This window comes from Ictalurus furcatus, chromosome 2 (genome assembly GCF_023375685.1).
Source record: "Ictalurus furcatus strain D&B chromosome 2, Billie_1.0, whole genome shotgun sequence".
NCBI classification, from domain to species: domain Eukaryota; kingdom Metazoa; phylum Chordata; class Actinopteri; order Siluriformes; family Ictaluridae; genus Ictalurus; species Ictalurus furcatus.
This window is the reverse complement of record NC_071256.1, coordinates 30132822-30151008: the sequence shown is the minus strand read 5'-3', so window position 1 is coordinate 30151008 and position 18187 is coordinate 30132822. Positions and strand designations below refer to the sequence as shown.

The 18187-nt window shown below is 38.2% G+C and overlaps 1 protein-coding gene across 1 annotated transcript in view; it reads left to right on the top strand.

Moving 5' to 3' along the window:
- Nucleotides 1–487: 487 nt before the first annotated feature.
- doc2a (double C2-like domains, alpha) overlaps nucleotides 488–18187 on the top strand; it is a 39387-nt gene continuing 21687 nt past the window's right edge. Inside the window, exons 1-5 of the mRNA XM_053613751.1 lie at nucleotides 488–2883; nucleotides 11166–11488; nucleotides 12362–12441; nucleotides 12682–12756; nucleotides 15223–15332. Coding sequence (XP_053469726.1) covers nucleotides 2666–2883; nucleotides 11166–11488; nucleotides 12362–12441; nucleotides 12682–12756; nucleotides 15223–15332 — 806 coding nt within the window. The 5' untranslated portion in view covers nucleotides 488–2665. The remainder of the gene's footprint in view (nucleotides 2884–11165; nucleotides 11489–12361; nucleotides 12442–12681; nucleotides 12757–15222; nucleotides 15333–18187) is intronic.

Sequence of the window (18187 nt, the reverse complement as noted above, 5' to 3'; positions counted from 1 at the left end):
ATTGGACCTAATGAGCCTTAATTAATTGAGATGATAACAATCCAGGTCCAATTTAATTTAGATTACAATGTTCACTCCTCTGATTCTACATTGTACTTTCATGTTCATGCCTAGCGCATTTCTCCTTTTGTTCCCTCTCTCTCTCTCTCTCGTGCTTCCTTTCTGACATAGACACTTTTCTTAGTTTAGATTTTCCGACGTTTCAGACATTTACTTTTTCTCTGCGAGGGTGTCAGAACAATCACTACACAACCTGCTCACCTCAACGTGATGAAAGCCATGTTGGAGTTTAGGGTACTCCCTGATGTCTGTCTATAGTATCTGTTGATAGTGTCACTGTCACTCAAACGCTGTCCTCCTATTGATGTTCCTCTACACGTTTTTCCTTGAATCTTCTCTTCATTTTACTTATCTATTGCATTTCATTATATTCAGTGAGGTCCAGATGTGGTGCAGATAAACTGATGCAATGTGTGTGATGCCTTCACACCACTGGAGCTGATATGAATCAGAATAATATAGAGAGATATTTCAGTGGCTGTATTTGGTTTGTTTTGTTTTTCAGCTCTGCTAGATTGAACCAGAATCAAGTAGGATTGGTTCTTTTTGGATGGTTTTTTGGCAGAGCAGACTGATTTGAATTTGAATGGATTAGCCACAATACAACAACAAAAAAAATGCAGCACTACGTTTCTAGATTATTTCTGATGATTTAAACCATTTAGGCATGATAGTAATGATCAGAACAGGTGTGCTTGGCTGAATCCCACTGCTTCTGGCAGCAATGTGAAAGTCTGACAAATGGAAATTGCACAAAGCTGGCTTTAATAACACATAGCAATGCTGGCTTTAATAACTAAACCCAACACCTTCTGCTGCAGAGAGCTTCACACATGTAACAGACACAGCATGGATTCCTGCTTTAGTTTGGCTCCTTTAAACCATTTTGATTCAATGGTAATGATCAGAACAGGTGTGCTAGGCTGAAAGTTTGGAAACTGTGAAAGTTTGGACAATGCTGGCTTTAATAACAGAAATAACACAGTTAGACAAGTAGAAAGCTTCACACACACCTTAGAGCTGACAATCAACCAAATTCAAAACCAATTGTAAAATATTAATTACTTCTGTGGCTTTTTAATTACTGCAATGGCAAAGATTTATGACTTAATCAAGTAATTCGATTCGCTTTTAAATCTCTTCTTTTAATTCGGCTAAATAAGGCCTGCGATATTAATCTCTGCAATATCCGCAGCCCGTTATGAAGTATTAAAGGTGCAACAAATGATCAATAAAACCTGTTCAATAGCAATTGATGGTGGCCTACACGACCCTTCCAATATTGCTGACATTTGAGAAATACCCACCCGCATCTACTCTTCAATCAGAGGTCTTTGCATCTCGAGGGTCTGGAGATACTCATGACCTTTTTGACATGAGCACACAGTGTGCCAAATGAACAAATGCTAATTAAAGTGATGCAGTTAACACCCTAGTTGATTGGTACTTGATTTGCCAAGAAGTTCAGAGGCCATTGGATATGATACCCTGAGCTGGGGTTTGTTCAGCCTTCCGGACAGGGGGATATCATTGTTTACTTTCATTACATCTGTGCAGTGAGCCGATCTGACACGATAAGGCGGTCCATGACTTTTAATAAATATCCAATATATTCCACTGGGAGGTCTGGTGATCAGCATGAGAAGCAAGATGACAAGAAGACAAAGAAATGAAAGAGAGAGGAAATGTTGGACAAGCACGTGTGTGTCCACACAGACAGTCACCCTTGGCAGAGAAATAAAAGATAATAATCCATCAGCCAAGGAAGCATGGAGGAAAATTGGAAGAACAGTGATGTGAAGTGTGGGGGGCATTGCAAAGAAGAGACTCGAGGACAGAGACGTGTTGCATCAGAGTTGAAGATATTATTAAACAGAAGCAGAGAGACCGCTCACTCTGGGGGATGTTGCTGACCGCAGAAAGAGAGGGAAAGAAGGAAAGGAAACTGAAAGGGAGGAGGGGTGTGGAAACTGATTATCCTGAAGCCGTGTCTTCACACGTGTATCATTAGAGCAAATTATATAGAGAGAAAGACAGATGCTGTTGCTGGCACGTGCTTATGTGGCGCAGCATAAAGCTGCTGTTTACATGCTGTCCTACTGCTGCAAGCTTCCTGGATCAGGGATAAATCTCAAAAACACACACATACACACACACACACACACACACACACACACAGAGTTACACTCCAGTCATAAGCAGAGACAGTGGGAAGCTGGAAGGAATCTTAATGTGCACACAGATGTTCACTAAGGTTGACACAACAGATAAAGGCATGCACTCCAAAAGGATATTGGATGATTTCCAGTGAATTAAAGTGGCTGGAAAAAGAGAGAGGGAATGTGTGGAAGTGGAGGAGGGGGGAAATATAGTAAAGGAAATCAGAAGCTGAGTGTACAGGGAACTGGAAATTAGTAGCAGAGGCGTAGAAATGGCATTCTTCCTCCTATGCAGTGCGGACTTGTGCATGTTCTCACTCAGCATTTTGCCACAACTGAACTTCTCAGTTCTTCCAGTCGCTCTTTCTGCTTCTCTGCCGTCATCCTTAACTGACACACAACCTCTCTCCTTACCTCCTGTTATACCTCCTCTGACAGTTCTATAGATGATTTACCATCTGATATACACTCACGCTTCTCCATCTCTGCCTCTTCCCCACTCTCTCCATCGCTCAGTCTCTCCTCTCCTCTCCCCTCCTCCTCCTTTCTCTCTCTCTGTCTTTCAGGCTCTCTTACTCATTCTCTCACACCACCTGTTAGTGCAGACCTGTAAGCTTTGGAATCCACTTGTTTATGAGGGACTCATTTACGCACGCAATCAGAGGTAAGTGAAGGAATTCCTCTAATCAGTCCTTTCTCTGAAAACTTCCTGGGCTTGTCTTTGTATAAAGTGCATGTTTTCATTCGTTCTCTCTCATTCTCATTCATTCACATCTCCTCGCTTTTTTATGTCTTCCTCTCAGTATTTGTGATTATTTTTGTCATTACAGACATCTGAAATATTAACCCCTTGTTAACTGGATTGTTTAGGTTTGTTCCAATAGAGTTCTCTCTCTTCATATATATATATATATATGAAGAGAGAGCTGTCTCCTCCTCCCTATAGTGTACAAACGTTAAGTATTAATGTCCAAATGTGTGCATGGTGTTAACCTTTTCTCTCTTCCTGACTCTCTGTTTCATCCTTCTCTTTACAACCCTGTTTCTGTCTATTTCTCTTAACCCTTTAAACTCAGGTTCGTATTCAGTTATTCACATTACCCATATTTATTTCAGTATTATTCAGTAACTACAGTGAAAGAGTAGTTTAAGAGAGACTACATGAAAGAGTAAAGAATGTTACACCAGGGTAATGGGTTAAGCTTGGTGTTAGGTGAGAACTCTTCATATTGAGTAGTGAATGTGTTTTTATGATTCTTCTACTTGGCTAATCCAAGCCTGTGCTGCAATCTGTAGCTTCCGCAGAAATGAGTTTCTGCTGCACTTTACTGCTTCTTTCTCCCTCTTGCTCTCCTTTTCTCTCCCTGTTGCTGGCTTTCTGCTTTTCATCAGATCCAAGTGAGCCATTCTCAAAAAAAAGAGGGTGACAGTAAGAAAGATGACAGAGGCTGTGCATGTGCGCCATTGGGGGATTGTGTGGTGTGTAAATAAGAGTGTTAGAAAGAATGAAAAAGAGAAGTGATAGATTTTAAAGCGGTATGCCAATATATCAATTGAATCTCAAAACACCAGCAGATATGACTTGGAGAAACAATATTATAGACACATTGTGGAGATAAGTAGAGAGGATAGGTGTGAAGATACCTCAAGTATAGGAATGGATGATGTACTCGCAGGATCACTGATCCAAATGGGATGAACTTGGTACAGATATTTCAACATACTGTAGATGATTACTCCAGAAGTGTCTAAAAAGCTGACTCCATTGGATATTTAACCATTTCTGGGCCACTCATTATCCATCTTAAATGGTTCAAATTCCAACAGGATCTTTATCCACATTGAAATGTGTTGGAAAGCAGGACTGACTTGAACCAGATGTGATCGGTCTTGGCACAGAACAACTCCAAACAATCTCGGAACTCATGTTAAAATAAATCGGGCTGAACCCGAGCACTAGATGAAATGAAAATGACTGAGTCATTTCATGTCCCAGGGATTCCATTGCAGTGTCAGTGCATTTCAGGATGATGTATTTGCTAGTAATCAAGGCTAGGATGGATGTGATTCGCAGTTTTGGCAAGCTTAGACATGCTGCTCAAACCACACAGGCATTCGGCGTGCTTCCTAATAAAGCTAGATTCCCCTGCACTGCCAACAACCATAATGAACACTGCTGACCACCTACTGTCATTACCATGCACGCACACACACAAACACACAAACACACAAACACACACACACACACACACACACACACACACACAGACTCCATTCCTCCATCTCTCTCACTCTCATGCTCAGCGATTCCCCTCCAATGTCCTATTTCAGCTCTTGCTGTGATCCACTCTCAGCTACACTGACACTCATTCAATTAGCCCCCCACACACAGACACACACTGAGACACACACACAGACACACACTGACTTGACAGAGCTAGTAGCTAGAGAGCAGTGGGGCTGACAGCAACAAGCCTAAACAGCAGAAGGGTTACTGCAGTCAGTTCACACACACTAGCACACTAGGTTGCAGTGTGTGTGGGTTCAGTCCTTTTATGACAGTGCAGGACTTACACAGTCAGTCAGTGATGATAGGGCAGTTGTTGATTATTAAAGTGAAACTATAGTACAGTGCCCTTCACTAATATTGGCACCCTTCGTAATTATGAGCATTTACGGCTGTGAAAAATTGTCTTTATTGTTCAAAAAATTCACAAAAATACACTGCAAACAATTGCAAACAAAACTAAGGTTTATAAAAAAAAATCTTTGTTAAATATAGGTGTGCAACTATTATTGGCACCCTTTTAGTCAATACTTTGTGCTATGTCCATTTGCAAAGATAACAGCTCTGAGTCTTCTCCTTTAATGCCTGATGAGGTTGGAGAATACATGGCAAGGGATCTGAGACCATTCCTCAAAACAGAATCTCTCCAGATCATTCAAAGTTTGAGGTACATTCTGGTGGACTCTTTTGTGGATTTTTTAGTAAACCATTATTGTGTTGATTTTGATGTATGTTTTGGATCATTGTCCTGCTGGAAGATCCAACCACGACCCATTTTAAGCTTTCTGGCAGAGGCAGTCAGGTTTTCATTTAATATCTGTTGATATTTGATCGAGTCCATGATGTCATGTATCTTAACAAATTGTCCAGGTCCTCTGGCAGAAAAACAGTCCCAAAACATTAAAGAGCCTCCACCATATTTAACCGTGGGGATGAGGTACTTTTCCATATGGCTACCAATCTGTGTGCACCAAAACCATCTCTGGTGTTTATTGCCAGAAAGCTCTATTTTGGTTTCATCTGACCATAGAACCAGATCCCATTTGAAATTGCAGTAGTCTCTGGCAAACTGAAGGCGCTTGAGTGTTTGGATGAGAGTAGAGGCTTTTTTCTTAAAACCCTACCATACAACTTGTGGTGATGTAGGTGATTAAAATTGTAGTTTTGGAGATTTCTGACTCTAAGACACAATTAACTTCTGCAATTCTCCAGCTGTGATCCTTGGAATTTTTTTGGCCACTCGAACCATCCTCTTCACAGTGCATTGAGACAATATAGATACACGTCCAATTCTAGGATGATTCATAACATTTCCAGTTGACTGGAACTTCTTAATTATTGCCCTGATGGTGGAAATGGGCATTTTCAATGCTTGTGCTATATTCTTATAGCCACTTCCCATTTTGTGAAGCTCAACAACCTTTTGCCGCACATCACAGCTATATTCTTTGGTCTTACCCATTGTTATGAATGACTAAGGAAATTTGGCCTATGTGTTACCTCATATTTATACCCCTGTGAAGCAGGAAGTCATGGTTGAACAATTTCCTGTTCCTAGTCACCCAGGTGTACCTAAAAAATGTAAAAATCAATAGGAATATGCTTCAAATATATATTTTTCTCATACTATGAATTCATAGGGGTGCTAATAATTATTGCACACTTATATTTAACAAAGATATATTTTTTGATAAACCTGTGTTGTGTTTGCAATTGTTTGATATCCATGAGAGCAGAGTATTTTTGTGACTTTTTTTTAACAAAAGATCAAAAGATTAAACAATAAAGGCAATTTTTCATCACCTTCTTTGCTCATATTTACCAAGAGTGCCAATATTAGTGGAGTGTAATTATTGTATATGCTAATAATGCAAATTCCAGCACCACTCCTTCTACTGTGTGCACTCTTAGAAAAAGAAGCTGTTCAAAGGTACTTTGGATGGTTAAGAGATCTAGCTTTTTCAAACCACTGTACTAGGAGACTGTTCTGAAAGGTAAACCCGGTGTTGTATAGTACCTCCTTTTCTAAGAGTGTCATGTCTATCATGTATTTACTGTATGCAAGGGCTTTGATTTGTATATATAAGCAAAGAATACAACACGACAGGGCTTTAAAATAATCCACAGAATTACCACCCCGGAGTGGTGGTAATTATTATTTTTTACATTCCTCAAGGTTATCATTTATACAGTAGTTACATTTAATGTTATGTTATATCTTAATTCCTGTTATTGCTTACGTTATAGCAATGATAAACAGTCATTCCCTTTCCAGCCTTCCCGTAAAGGAAAACTTACTGGCTGTTACTTAGTGCTAATACTGGACACTCCTTCCATAAACACTAAATATACATCTCCTAAAACAAAAAGCTGCACCATACCAATAATTATATGTTTTTCTTTGTTAAATAATAACCTTTGTTTTTAATCTGTGACTTGTGAATGTTTCGTGGTTGTGATTTAAAGGTGCGGTTTGCAGTGTTTACAGGTTTACATCTAGATCATTTTTTTTTTTAAGATCACAGAATTACCTTACAGAAAATGTGATTCATAATATTCCCATGTAATGGATCTGGCTAGTTTCATTAATTCAGGCTTCTGTTATATTTCTATGGCTTAGAAATGATCTTTACCCCCTGACCAGAACAGAGCTGATCAGCTCTGCAATTTCTCCTTAAAATGCTAATCATGAGGTAAACATAGTTTTAATAGAGGTTGTATAAAAACAGAGGGGTGGTTAAAGGGAAGCGGAAGGCATGTCAATATTTTCACTGCAGTTGTTCATTTGCCTTGAGGCAGAACAATGCTGTAGAAATGACAAACAGCCCCTTTAACGTGAAATGATTTAATTCCTAATTCATGAAAATCCCAGTTTTCATAAAGCAATATTCATAGCAATTGAGTTTGCTTTGTATTCTAGCCCGAGTCTCTTTACAAATCATCATACTGTCAGTCAAGATCAATACATCAGCACAGAAATACATTATAAAATGACAGCTACATTTCCAAAAACACATTAAAAATTATTATGGACAAGAATTCGCATTTTTGTTCCATTCCATTACAATCCATTACTGTGAGAAAAAAACAACAACAACTCACTGACAATTAAAACATATATAGTATGTTGTGAAAGATTACTTACATTACTTAAACAATATTGGGTAGTTGTCTAGCGGTGAGGAGGACATTTGATACTAGACATGTAACAGCATAATAATCCTGTGCTAATCGCTAATTTTGTTAGCATGTGCGTGTCATGATCTCATTAGCCATGCTCGTACAAAACCCCTGTATTAACTCTGCTTGCTATAATGATGAGCTGTATGTCACAGCCACCAGATGTGACACCTGTCAAAATGAGGACGCTAAATTGATGGACAGGACAGTGTGTGTGTGTGTGTGTGTGTGTGTGTGTGTGTGTGTGTGCGTGCACCTAAGGCTAGTTGGGACTATTCTGCTCACAGTGGCTCAACTATAAGTGAGGTTGTGAGGTAAAATCCAGTGTTAATCACTGATTACAGTATAAACTAGAATAACTCCTGTGGTTGCTTGTTTGAAAGCAGTATTTTCTATGCTAGTCATGCTGGTAAGCTGTTTTTCTTTTCCATCTCCTCTCCTCTGTCATTCTGCCTGTAGATCGAACCTTTCCAGGAAGACTGTGATTGTGACAGTTAATAAAATAAAGGCTTAAGTTCTATGCTGTTTTTTCCCTTCCTCAATAAATTAGGACCTTAATAGCCAGATAAATCCCCCAGTGAACCTCAGGTTTTCCCTTTGTGTGTCTTGCTAGAAATAAGATATGTTGGCAACAGGATAAAGTCTAAATCTTTCTCTATCGTTCTCTCACTTTCTGTCTCTAAGAATACTTTTCCACTCGATACCCATGCCTTATTGTTCCCTTTTTCTGGCTCGCTAACTCCCATAAGCAATAGCTCACAATATGTTCAGAACTGATCCATTTTCTCTGGTTGCACTGAAGGTACAAAACAAAAAGATTAGCCTGAGCAGGCAGACCTTAATTACTGAGATACTAGCCACCTGCTTTAGTGTGCAGCTCACGTGCAGGTTTGTAGAGCAGGTTGAAGGTTTTCAACTGAAATGCGAGTTATGGCAATAAGGTGCTGGCTCGCAGTGGCATTTTGGACAAGGCAGGTCAAACATCTAATTTTTTTTCCTTATGACTTGAAGACGGCACATAATAATACACAACTGGACTCAATAAAAAAAGGGTCTGTATTATAGCAAAAGTGATTTTTGGACAAGGAAAATTATTTTCACAAACTCACAAATGGAACTTAGAAGCTGAAGCTTAGAATTCATATGTGAATATGAATTTCGTATATTTGAATTATGTCACATTAAAAAAATTTTGTTTCTGTGGTATATTTAATATACCGTGCCCTCCACTAACATTGGCACCCTTGGTAAATATGAGCAAAGAAGGCTGTGAAAAATTGTCTTTATTGTTTAATCTTTTGATCGTTTGTTAAAAAAAAAATCACAAATATACTCTCATGGATATCAAGCAATTGCAAACAAAACACAAAAAACTTTGTTAAATATATGTGTGCAACAATTATTGGCACCCCTATGAATTCATATGAGAAAAATAGATTTGATATATATTCCCATTGCTATTTAAAAAAGGTTTAGTACACCTGGGTGACTAGGAAATTGTTCAACTATGACTTCCTGTTTCACTGGAGTATAACTATGATAGGTCATAGGCCAAATTCCCTTAGTCATTCATAATAATGGGTAAGACCAAGGAATATAGCTGTGATGAGTGGCAAAAGATTGTTGAGCTTCACACAATGGGAAGTGGCTATAAGAAAATAGCACAAGCATTGAAAATGCCCATTTCCACCATCAAGGCAATAATTAAGTAGTTCCAGTCAACTGGAAATGTTATGAATCAGCCTGGAATTGGACGTGTGTCTATATTGTATCAACGCACTGTTAAGAGGATGGTTCGAGTGGCCAAAAAATCTCCAAGGATCACAGCTGGAGAATTGCAGAAGATAGTCAGAAAGTCTCCAAAACTACAATCCGAAGTCACCTACATCACCACAAGTTGTTTGAAAGGGTTTCAAGAAAAAAGCCTCTACTCTCTTCCAAAAGCAAACCCAAGCATCTTCAGTTTGCCAGACACTACTGGAACCTCAAATGGGATCGGGTTCGATGGTCAGATGAAACCAAAATAGAGCTTTTTGGGAATAAACACCAGAGATGGTTTTGGTGCACACAGAGAGGTAGCCATATGGAAAAGTACCTCATGCCCATGGTTAAATATGGTGGTGGCTCTTTAATGTTTTGGGCCTGTTTTTCTGCCAGAGGACCTGGACATTTTGTTAGGACACATGGCATCATGGACTCTATCAAATATCAACAGATATTAAATGAAAACCTGACTGCCTGTGCCAGAAAGCTTAAAATGGGCCGTGGTTGGATCTTCCAGCAGGATAGTGATCCAAAACATACATCAAAATCAACACAAAAATGGTTTACTGACCACAAAATCAAGGTCCTGCCATGGCCATCCCAGTCCCCTGACTTGAAACCTATAGAAAACCTGTGGGGTGAACTGAAGAGAGATTCTGTATGGAGGAATGGTCTCAGATCCCATTGCCATGTATTCTCCAACCTCATCAACCTCATCCATTATAGGAGTAGACTCAGAGCTGTTATCTTGGCGAAGGGAGGTAGCACAAAGTATGGGCTAAAAGGATGCCAATAATTGTTGCACACCTATAATTAACAAAGATATAGTTTTTGGATAAATGTGTGTTGCAATTGTTTGATATCCATGAGATATAAATATAATATAAATATATATAAATTGAGAGGAAGGAAAAACATCTGGGATTTCCAGAGAAAAGTAGACAGAGTGGTCCAATTCAGCATTAAGCCTGCCACAGTCGTCTGCCATGCTTACTCCCAATAACTTTTAAGTGAAGAGAATATGGTTAAATGAAATAAAAAAGAAAGAAATGTAAAATAATATAAAACCTTTAAGTATGTTATATTCTATGGAAATAGCTAAATTCCTATTAAGGAGATAACTTTGATTGTTAGTTAACTAAAGATGGCCAGGAAGATAAAGTTAGCAATGCTTAACTAGGTAGAATATTAACGAAATAGTTATGCTGGGCATATACTAAGCATGACGTGTTTAACATCACTGTAGAAACCTAGCTATTTGAGTAGAACATAAACATTTTATTTGCATAACCACTCTGAAAGTGTTTTATGGTATTATTAATAAGGTATTAAAAGCAGCAACAGTAGTAGTAGTAGTAACACTAGCAGTAGTAGTAGTAGCAGTAGTAGTAGTAATATTAACAGCAGCAGCAGCAGCAGCAGTAGTAGTAGTAGTAATAGTAGTAGTAGCAGTAATATTAACAGCAGCAGCAGTAGTAGTAGTAGTGGTAGCAGCAGCAGTAGTAGTAGTAGTAATAGTAGTAGTAGCAGTAATATTAACAGCAGCAGCAGTAGTAGTAGTAGTGGTAGCAGCAGCAGTAGTAGTAGTAGTAGTAGTGGTAGCAGTAGTAGTAGTAATAGTACTATTAGTATTAGGATTAAATGAATTAAAATTGAATATGAGAAGTAAATGCAGCCTTATCTATCATTATTTTCTGTCTGTCTTATCCAATCAGCTCTATGACGGTGCGTAAAGGAAAGAAACTCACCATCTCCATCCAGGAACACATGGCCATAGACGTCTGCCCGGGCCCGATCCGACCAATCAGACAGATCTCCGCGTACTTCCCCCGTCTTTCACCAACCGGCGAGCCTATCTCCCCACACCCTACTGCCTCTTCAGTGGCCCTTAGCCCTGGTCTCGGGGCTTCTGGAGTGGGGAGCAGCACACTCCTCTCCCCACTGCAGGCCGGGGCCAGGGGAGGTGGTGGAACATTATCATTGTCCAGTAGTGTGGACACATCAGTCGACATTAACAGCTCTGACAGTGATGACTGTAGTAAGCTCTCATGCCATCCATTACTTCTATTTCTAATTATCTTGTACACTTAAGCTCTGTACATGGAAATGATGCTATCACATTAAGCAGAGCTTAAAGTGGTATATGTACAAAAATTGTATATGTACAATCTTATTGTAAGAGGATTGTTCGTGAGAAGAAAGTATGAAATGCTGTAATGCAATGAGGTCAAAGAATGACCACAGTGGGATGGTTTAGTAGAATATGTCCTCTAAAATATGCTGAGATGCCTAGGGCAAAACCACCAGGTTTCAGGCCTCACATCCTTTAAAAAAGTATGTAAAAAGTCAATCCAGTGTGGCTGAAAAATCGTTAATGTTGCAGGAGCATTACTGCATTCTGTTATGTTTCATGGGAGGTTGCGGTCTATGAGTCATAATCATAGAAACCAGATACATACATAACTGCATTTTATGTAGGCGCAGGTGTGATGCTACTGGGTTGTACTGAGTATTTCCCACACATTTGTTACACACATTCAGCAAGGTCCAGCATAATCGTATTACATAAATACAGTGTGTAATGGAGCATTTTAATTGGCACTTTAGTTGCATGAATATTGTATGCATTCCGTTTTCACTATATGTATATTGATATGATCCCCAGTGTTTCTTAATTACATAACAGCTATAAGCAATATACTCCCACATGTAGTAAACATTTAAATTGGGTTATGTTTGGAAACAGAAGTGATACCTTTGCCTGTTATGGCCTTGGTATATATTATAATAAGAATGGATGTTTTAGTCCAGAGGTGCTTTAAGGTGATTGTTGTAGCTTGACAAATTGCACTGTGAATAGTTTAATCCATCCGTGTGTATGCTAATATGATCATTTTCCCATTATGTATAGCGGCTCTCGGGACATTAGAATTCGAACTGCGGTATGAGAGAGCAACCAGCTCGCTTCACTGCACCATCCTCAGAGCGAAGGTTTGCACTTTTTTCCGCTGTTTATTTTTTAAAAGATTAAGCTACTGTACATTATAAGAGATGTCCTACGGAAGTAATGAGCTTGTAAGATTTTTATTGTTCATCTATTTTTGATACACTACATACTTAGATACAATTGCATGTGTTTGTTTTTTATTAAAAACGTTCATAACTGTTTTTAGTCACTTTTACCAAAACATGCCTGTGAGAATCTATAATTCTCAGTATCACTTCCACTAGGGTTTGAAGCCTATGGATTTCAACGGCCTGGCAGATCCATATGTTAAGATTCATCTCCTGCCTGGAGCGAGTAAGGTGGGTCAATTTAAAGCACAGTACAGGCACTGAATCATCACATGCATTATTCATAACTTCCTTATGTATATTTTCTCCATACATGCCAAACAATTAAGTACAAAACTTTGTGTACCCTTTACACAAAACTAAGTAGGCAGAAATACAGACACTCTTTCCAATAGTGAATGTTATTATTAAAATTATTAATGCTTTTTGGGTTTTCAATAAAATATTTGGTAATATCTTGTATGGCCACCATTTTGTCTGAATGTTTCTGTTTTTTAAATTTTATTTATTATTATCTTGGAATTTTTGGATTGTTGACCTGTTGCAGACTACAGCCACATACAATTTAGAACATTTTGGAACTTTATTTTTTTTTTTATATAGAACATGTCAAATTAAGGTTAATTTTCTTGGTAACACTTTAAAAATAGTACATGAATAATCATGCACTAAGACCTGAATTAATACTTACTTAAATATGAACTAATGTTGAGTTAAGGCATGTACTAATCACAAACTAATGAAGAGCTAACCTTAAGTACGACGTATATTTACACATATACATTGTTCCTCCTTATAGAACGCAGGAAGACACACTAATAATATAAAGCAAAAATTTAATCTCAACCATAGGATCATTGTAAATTATGAAAGTAATCCAGCGTCATCCAAAGACGTTCGTGTACACAGCTGCATATGGCAAATTACATAAACAATTTGAAATTATGCATGTTTAATTCATATTCATTCTTATAGAGCATGTTTGATTTAGTTTCACCCTACAATTAATACATTAACTAACAAACATGTACTACCTCTGGCAAAAATTATGGAATCACCACACTTAGAGGATGATCATCTTACTTTTTTTTTTTACTTTGTAGCAAATAAATAAACCACAGATATGACACAAAACTATTTTTGTTTAATAGCTGAGTATTCTGGCTAGGTGAAACATGCCTCAAACTAATTTCATTAAATTATTTTAATTAATGGCATATTTTTCAAGTAGAGGAAAGAAATGATGGAATCAATGGTGAGGAACAAATTATGGAATCATAAACAAAAAAAAATCATAATTAGTACTTACTCCTCCTCAGGCTTTTATGGTGGCCTGAATTCTCTGAGGCATGGACTTCACTAATGAAAAACAATATTCTCCATCAAGCTTGTTCCAACTCTCTCGAATAGCGGTTGACAGATCAACTTTGTAGGAAGGTAGCCTTGTCATGGACCAATTTTTAAAAATTTTTTAAATTAAATTTTAAAATCAGACTGAGATCCAGACTGTTTGCTGGCCAGGTCACTGAGTTGATTCTCCTTTCTGAAGAAAAGCTTTAATGCTCTTTGCTCTGTGGCAAGGTGAATTATCATCCTGAAAAATGACTTCATCACCACCAAACCTATTTTCTATCAATGCAATGAGAAAAGTGTACAGAATTTAAACATACACCTGTGCATTGACTGTTGAGGTCTCCAATGGTCCGTTACCTGACATGCAACCTCATATCATAAATAAGTGGGGAAATTTGATTGTTTTCTTCAGGCAGTCATCTTTATGTTTCATTAGAACGACACCAAACAAAAGTTCCAGCATCATCTCCTTGGCACGAATGCAGATTCATGATTCATCAATGAATATCACTTTCATCCAATCATCCACACTCCACGGTTGCTTCTCTTTAGCCCACTGTAACCTTGTTTTCCTTTTATAACCTTCCCATTTTGTTTATACTTGCACCAAATATTACACACAGCTGACTGGAAACAACCAAAATCTTTTGCCACACTCCGTATCAGATTTTCTTCTGGAAGGAGTTGTATAATCCTTTCCATTGTTTCACCAGACAATTCTCTTGTTGGGGCCATGTTTCCTTTCAAGGTTAAGGTCTGTAAGCACTCTTTTTTAACTGCAGCCTAATTTGCATTTTTAGACTTGTTCTGGTATTTGTTTTGGAAATGCAAATTACAAAGTGATTCCCTAGTGTTTTCCTCTACTTGATCTGGGGAAAAAAATGGCATTAATTAAACAAATTTCATTGAACTTGTTTGAGGTATGTTTCATGAAGCCAGAATGTTCAGCCTATTAAACAAAAATTGTTTTGTGTCATATCTTTGATTTGTTTATTTGCTACGACGTACAAAAACCTGGTGGAACGTTCTCGAAATGTGGTAATTAAATAATTTTTGCCAGGGGTTGTGTTAATGTACTTAAGGTGGTCGTTATTCAAGCACGAATTCATAAGACTCACATCAAGTAAAGGTTAACTTTTCATTAGTTTGTGATTAAGTACATGCCTTAACTCATCAATAGTTCATATTTACTTAATTCAGGTATTAGTGCCTGATTATTCATGTACAGTTATTGTAAAGTGCTACAATGTTCTTTTTATCCATTCAAATGTCTTTTGTGCTCGATTGTATTTTAAGTCATTGTATTTGAATTACTAAATTAGCCCCTTCACTGTCTCTCATCAGGCTAATAAGTTGAAAACCAAAACTGTACGGAATTCCTTAAATCCAGTCTGGAATGAGACTCTAACATACATTGGAATCACGGAAGAAGACATGCACAGAAAGACCCTGAGGTAGTGTGTGTGTGTGTGTGTGTGTGTGTGTGTGTGTGAGGGGAATGTAGGTGTGTGGGGGTTTGTGAATTGAGCAGCCTATAGAAGTCAATTCTAAAAATCCTTTTTGGTCTTTTCTGCCATGAATACATGTATGCCAGTCGCCCACACAACCTTCCCTGGGTACATCTCTGTGGCAGCAATATTTCAGCCTTTTCTCGGAGAATACTGTGCACTTCTCAGTGTTTTGGGTAGATGTCTGTGTTTGTGTGCATGTCTGCCACTTAAATCTCAGAAGGAACTGTTTTTCTGAAGTTGTCTGTTTGTGACAGTGCATACATCACTCAAAAAGACAAACAAATTCTCATCCTTAACGTACATATGGGTGGCTGTGGCTCAGGTGGTAGAGCAGGTTGTCCACTAATCGTAGGGTTGGTAGTTCGATTCCCGGCCCACGTGACTCCACATGACTCCACATGCCAAAGTGTCCTTGGGCAAGACACTGAATCCCAAGTGCTCCCGATATGAGTGTGTGAATGGGTGAATGTAAAGCGCTTTGGAACTGCTAAAGTTAAAAAAGCATTATATAAGTGCAGACCATAGTGCGTTTAAACGTATTTAAACTATCAAATAAATACAAAGGAAACACAAAGGAATACAAGGGATACAAATACACACATCTGTAATAGCGTAGCAAATACACTGTACAGATGATGTGAGGATGGTTTTTATATATATAAAGAGTCCTGCACAGTCCAAAAGAGTGAGGCAGTAAGTATGCTCTATTACTGAGCTGGCATTGCCTGCTGTGCTGAATCTTCTGATCCTCAGATTTAGAGGCATAAATACAGATGTGAATAGCCTATTGCTTGGCAGGGCCACAAAGTAAGTATGGATACTCATTTAAAATGCAGGCTTAAATTCTCTTCTCATACTGAAAGCTTGTTCTTGCTAGTTGAAATTGTTTTGCTGTAATTGTAAAAAGTAACAGACTCAGGCTCCTGAATGGAGCAACACTTAAGGATTGTGGATGGCCATGCTCTCTGGGTGGGAGGTATGGTATACTCTCTCTCTCCTCTATCAATTACAGTGACACTAACCAATCATGAGAATCTGTCAGCTCATGTATGTGTAAGAAGGCAGATACCTATTTTCTTCTGAGTGTGACACATTGCCCGGCGAAGCAGCATTAGCAGCAGTTCAAAAAGAACTATCTGGGTTTATGTGTCACATGTGAGGTAGCACGTAATAGCCTTCACCTTCTCCAGTTGATAGCTGTCAGTAGCTATGATAGGGGAGAGCTGGCTGGTGGGTGGGAATATCCAGTGACCAAATTGGGGGGATAATGGGGGGCTTAATATAAAAGATCACAAATATGCAGGTCTGAGCATGTAAAGGAATAGGTGACTATTCCATGTGACATGACTAGGACTGAATACCCTAGACAGGACAAATGTTTCTCCCAATATTTCCAGTGCCTATAATAGTATGTAGTTTTATTAGTAGGAGTAGGTCTATTACAATTGATAAAAAAAAGGTATAAATAAAATAATACCTTATATAGAGCATAGCAGCAGGTGATTATTATATGTTGTTGCTTTCTAACAAAAACCCATTCTCTATTATCAATAACACAATTTCTCACATACATTCTTCCAAGTTTTTCTTTCTAGCTGCCACTTTGTGCCACCGGCAAAAATATTCCCCCCTTCATTTACGATATACACTCCTAACTCGCCACTCATCATAGTCTCTGCCCGGCTTAAGAGAAAGAAGCAGTTGCATTGTTGTTTTCTATGCCCTCTGGCAAAGTGCACTCTGAGTAACATTAGTGCTTGATCTACAATGACAATGATACAAAAATGATCCATGTTTAAAAAAACATTTCATTAAGACGTCTCACAAGCTCTTTTGCATTTTTTTTTTTTTTGCCTGATTGTGGAATTTTATCTCAACGTCAATTTCACATGCAATCTCACACATCTCTTGCTATAATTTAAGCTGATGCATAGTCAGCGTGTCCGCCCCTTTCACCCACTCTTTTAGACAGCCCTGCCTCTCACAGATATAACACATAACCCAGCAGGATAAGCTACTTGCTGGAATTAATTTAAGAACTAATAAACGAGATCGCTCAGGGTTGTAAATCTTTCTTGCACTAATAAGCAACACTGGCATTATTCTTTCCTTTAAAAGGCCTCTCAAAAAATTTCCAAAGGGGATTGGTTTCCATGGTGTGGATTTAATTGTTATAATGATTTTCAAGAGTCTACTCATATTCATTTGTAGATCCAGTATTATTAAATTCTTGTATTGTGATGGCTGTTTTGGCCATTCTGACATGCTTTTCTGCGCACCACAGTTGTAAAGAGAGATTATTTGAATCACTGTAGATTTCCTGTCAACTTGAACCAGTCTGGCCATTCTCCTCTGACCTATGTCATCAACACAATGTTTCCACTTGCAGAACTGCTGCTCACTGGATGATTTTTTCTGTTTCCGTGAAGCATTATCTTTACAGATGCAAATATTACAGAAGAAGTAAAAAAAAAAACAACAACAAAAAAAACCCCACTATGTTACCAATTGAAACTACCAGACTCCTGTATGATCGCATTAGAAAACAACCAAACACATTTAGAACCAATCACAGGTCACCTGTCAAACAACAGAAACCTGTAATATTTTCCCTGATTTTTTTTAAGGCCAAAAGGTTTGTTCATGCTTCATCTCACTGAAAGTGAAAGAGTCAGTAGGATGGTTCTATAACCTCTCCCAGAAGTTAGCCAATAACTGAAAACCTGTTATTTAAAATTACAATATGCTCTACTTTACTACAGACCCAGGTTTACTCTGTGAAAATCACCCATATACCC